This window comes from Coenobita brevimanus, chromosome 102, assembly GCF_032717465.1.
Source record: "Coenobita brevimanus isolate Jiangsu-jjx chromosome 102, ASM3271746v2, whole genome shotgun sequence".
Classification (NCBI taxonomy): domain Eukaryota; kingdom Metazoa; phylum Arthropoda; class Malacostraca; order Decapoda; family Coenobitidae; genus Coenobita; species Coenobita brevimanus.
Window position 1 is genome coordinate 34,301,640 of NC_137055.1, and position 4,827 is coordinate 34,306,466.

A 4,827-nucleotide genomic window follows, 5' to 3' on the forward strand; every position below is an offset into this window, starting at 1 on the left:
GTTGATTTGGCTAGTAACCAAGGAGACTCATTCCTGCCTCAAAACCAGGATCGAACTTCACACAATCAGGACTTAATATTCAGACTCTGTGAGTGGCCCAGTTCCCTCAGGTGAAAAAAAACAGTTCTATGACATTCTATTGCTTCTTTGATAATGGTTGGAAAAGGACCAGAAAGAAGTGGAGACATGAGAAAGGGAAGGGAAAGAGAAATGAAAGAGAGAGAGAGAGAGAGAGAGAGAGAGAGAGAGAGATGGGGGGGATAGGCTCCTCATCTCTGTCTAAGCCGTGATGGGTGAGCGTTTGTACTTAGAGGTGGCAGGAGATATGAGAGAGAGAGAGAGAGAGAGAGAGAGAGAGAGACTGCATGCTAATAAAACACTTTGTAGTCAGTTTTTCCTTTATTTTGAGAGCATACAACACTGCCATATAAAGCAAACCCATTATGATTTTTATTTATTCATCTTTATTTTAGAGATACAAGGACGGCCAGATTGTAAAGTTACGGACAGAATTATATAGGGTTGTCCATACATTACGCATTTCAATTCTCGTGTGTTGCTGGCACGGCTCAATCAGCGTTACCAATGCCTATCCTCCGCCATACCTTACATCCCCATGGCGCTTTTCATGTTTTTTAGTGTCTCTCTCTCTCTCTCTCTCTCTCTCTCTCTCTCTCTCTCTCTCTCTCTCTCACCTAGTAATACATGACATCAGACTCTCTCAACAGACACACATACGCCCGCCGATTATCGCAACTATTATCATTCAGAGGTGCGTTCCATTCCGTTCCCAGAATAGCGCAGTCTTCCCCTCCACAGCAGTCGTTGGGCTGAAATAAATAAATAAATAAATAAGCAGATAAATAGATAGATAAAGAGAGGAACTAGATAAAGGAAAACAGTAAATATAAAAAAAACTTGGAGAACAGAAATCTTAGCCAATTAATAAAGAGGAAATAAAAGAGATAAAAAGGCATAGCATAGACATCTTACCCAGTAATTAAAGTAAAAAAAAAAATAAATAAAGCAAAGAAAGAGAAATTAAAAACGTGTGGAACAGAAATCTTAGTCAATAAAGTTAATAAGGTCAAGGTAACGGGAATTTGTGAATGAAGTTAATAAGGTCAAAGTAACGGGGATTTGTGAATAAAGTTAATAAGGTCAAAGTAACGGGGATTTGTGAATGAAGTTAATAAGGTCAAAGTAACGGGGATTTGTGAATAAAGTTAATAAGGTCAAAGTAACGGGGATTTGTGAATGAAGTTAATAAGGTCAAAGTAACGGGGATTTGTGAATAAAATGAAAAGAGGCCAGGTAACGGTTAATTTGTGAATAAAGTTAATAAGGTCAAAGTAACGGGGATTTGTGAATAAAGTTAATAAGGTCAAAGTAACAGGAATTTATAGATAAAGTTAATAAGGTCACGGTAACAGGGATTTGTGAATATCGTACCTGGTTCCACGTCCAGTCTTCGCGGTCCACCGGTTCGTCAGATTCCCAAAGCCACGTCCCTTCCTTCTTCCGGTCACTGGCACCCACCCAGAACCGCTGGCCCACACCTGTGCCGTGGGTAGGTTCAGTTTAAATTAGCTTACATTGGGTTAGGTTAGGTTAGATTAAGCCGCTCGCACCTGTTCAGAACCGCATGTCTGCACCTGTGTCGTGGGTAGAATTGGTTAGGCTTGGCTGGGTTGGCTTGAGTTTGGTTTGGCTTGATAGGGTTGGGTTGGGTTAGGTTTGGCTTGATAGGGTTGGGTTGGGTTAGGTTTGGCTTGATAGGGTTGGGTTGGGTTAGGTTTGGCTTGATAGGGTTGAGTCGGGTTGGGTTTGGCTTGATAGGGTTGAGTCGGGTTGGGTTTGGCTTGATAGGGTTGAGTCGGGTTGGGTTTGGCTTGATAGAGTTGGATTGGACTTTAATTTGTTTTTCCTTCCTTTGTTCATCATGTTAAAAAAAAAAAAAAGTTTCAAAACGATGGGCCATAATACCAAGATATGGATTTTTGGTCTATATTTAATTTGGTTGACCTTCCTCTCCTCAACGTCAGTCAAAAAAAAATATCTCAAGGTTGGAAAATATTGCCAGTGAGATAGACTACACCACAACCAACATTCTCGTGCCGGTCAGACTGGTGGACTCAGTTTAGGCCAAGTTAAGGTGAACAGAGTAGCCTACATCGAAAATTTTAGGTCAAGTGGACAAACACAGTCAATATTTAAGGCCAAGATAAAGAGAATAGTGTCAAAATTTTAGGCCAACTTAGAATAGACAGAGTATAGTGAAGAAAAGAATAGACTAGGTTAATGTGAAGGGGAATGATGGAATTTTTTTATGTCAGGTTAAAGTGAACAGATTATAGATGTTCGAATAATTAAAGTATAAGTGAAACAAGTTTAATAAGTGAAATGAAACCCTTACCATACTGATTCAGCAGCAGCATCTGAAGGCTCTTAAGGCCTGGTGGGGTGAACAGGTTGCCTCCTAGTTCGCGACAGGCTTCCCGAGCGCCTTCCCACGTACGCAAGTCCTGATCCTCCACGAAAAGACACTGGACACCCCACTGCCTGGACCCGGCTGTGTTGGGAGGCAGGGAGCTTAGGTTAGGGTGATGATGATGATGATGTTTGATGATGGTGATGATGTTGATGATGATGGTGGAGGTCGTGGGGATTATGATATTATTGATGATAATAATGATGATGGTGGTGAAGGTCATGGTGACTATGATGTTATTGATGACAATGATTTTCCATATTCTCGTCAGCTTCAGAGGGTCCGTAGCGCCTCTTCCTTTCCGATTTATTTTTGCGTATAATAAGTTGATTGCGCATAATAAGTTGATTTGGAGGCGATTTGGGCCACCCCTTACGGTATTGGGCCGTCTGGCAATATAGATAGATCTGTACGATATAATAGGGACAGAATTTACATGCAAGTGAAGAGTTATCTAATAGAATCAGAATAAACCACAAAAAAGGAGGTGTTTAAAAGTTTCCTAAGTTAATGGGATACGCGACGCAAACACGAGTCGTCCTGGCCAGAGAGCCTGACCTGGGCAAGCCTCGGTGTAAGAGACCACTGCGAGGACGGTCAGGGCCAAGACGAGGACGAAACGAGGACAGAGAGGCGTCATGGTTATCCACACGGGGTTCCTGGTTATCCACACGGGGTCCCTGGTTATCCACACGGGGTACCTGGTTATCCACACGGGGTCGCTGGTTATCCACACGGAGTACCTGGTTATCCACACGGGGTCCCTGGTTATCCACACGGGGTCCCTGGTTATCCACACGGGGTCGCTGGTTATCCACACGGAGTACCTGGTTATCCACACGGGGTCCCTGGTTATCCACACGGGGCTATGGGCAGCTGGGGGCAGAAAACATTACAATCAGCCAGTTTAACAAGTACAAACATAGCAGTACACAGCAGCAGTGTAGAGCAAGTTTAGCCCAGGGAGAAGCATTCCTAAAACAAAGGCTATATCAATCCCACGTACCCTCTATTTAGTACTCAAGGTTCATGGCCCAGTTCCCTCAAATGAAAACACACTATACTCACTGTGCTGTTGTAAAGCGTCCTGTCGGTGGGAGAGTGAGTGAGTGAGTGAGGTGAAAGATAAGTCCTTCTGCACAACTCCTTCCCCCCCTACCATGTTGGCCCCCTCACTGTTTTCTCCCCTCCTCCATGTTGGTCGCTCCCTGTTTTCCTCCTCCCCCCACATCCCCATGTTGCCCCCTCCCTGTTCCCTTTCGTCCCTATCCTCCTCTTTTCCATTTCCCCTGCCATCCCCTCCCCTACCATCCCCTTCCCTGAAATCTCCTCCCCTGCTATCCCCTCCCCTGTCATCCCCTCCCATACCATCCCCTTCCCTGCCATCCCGTCCCCTTCCATCCCCTCCCCTTCCACCCCCTCCCCTGCCATCCCGTCCCCTGCATCCCCTCCCCTGCCGTACTCCCTGATTTTCCCCCTGTTGAATTCCACTACCCTAAAATTACATAAACACTAGAATACAATGCTAGTCACGAAAAAGTGCTGTGTAAGGAATGTAGAGCCGTCGTACTGTCTTTTTCTGCCAATGAACCATGTGAAATAAGATTAAAAAGAGAGGAAAAATTGGGCCAAGTTAAGATGAAAAGCGTACAGCAAAAAAAGAAAAAAGTAAATAAATAAAAAACAGAGAGAGAGAGAGAGAGAGAGAGAGACAGACAGACAGACAGACAGACAGACTGAGAGAGAAAATAGTGCTCTGAGCAGGTGTGCCATTGTCTTAATCTTGTGTGACAGGATGCCTTGGTGAGAGAGAGAGAGAGAGAGAGAGAGAGAGAGAGCACAGTAATCTCTGGGGTGACAGGATGCAACTGATAGTCACAGAGGAGAAAGAAGAAAAAGAGTTGCACAGTATCATGGAGTTTACACAGAGCACACAGACATTGCAGTAATTTCTACGTCTCTCTCTCTCTCTCTCTCTCTCTCTCTCTCTCTCTCAAATTCTACAGTTCAGGAGTAGAGGTAGACATTCCTGCACTCTATTCATCCATTAATTTATTTATTTATACATTTTCTTGGTTTATAATAATGTTTCGTGATGCAAAGGAATTTTTTTTATGCAGAGTCAAACAAGCACCAGTTTTCCTAGTTCCGTCTGAAGAAATTTTGCACCCGACGAAAATCAGTGAAAACGCCGTCTCTACCAATGGGTGTTTCAGATGGTTTCGATTTTTCCGCTATGTATTCGGTCAGCCTTCGTTCAACGGAACTGGACAGGCTTTGTAACTCGAATGTTATGTCGTGTTAACTAGCGATCTGATGAATCTTGTATCTTTCTA

General features: G+C 43.8%; 1 protein-coding gene across 1 annotated transcript; it reads right to left on the reverse strand.

Moving 5' to 3' along the window:
- Positions 1-403: 403 nt before the first annotated feature.
- On the reverse strand, positions 404-3,653 carry LOC145415455 (lactose-binding lectin l-2-like). Its single transcript, XM_080284731.1, has 5 exons — positions 3,560-3,653; positions 3,050-3,367; positions 2,417-2,572; positions 1,453-1,559; positions 404-830 (listed from the first exon to the last, which is right to left on the reverse strand). The coding sequence occupies exons 1-5, from the start codon at positions 3,651-3,653 to the stop codon at positions 696-698; spliced, it is 810 nt and encodes a 269-aa protein (XP_080140857.1). The 3' UTR covers positions 404-695.
- Positions 3,654-4,827: the final 1,174 nt, after the last annotated feature.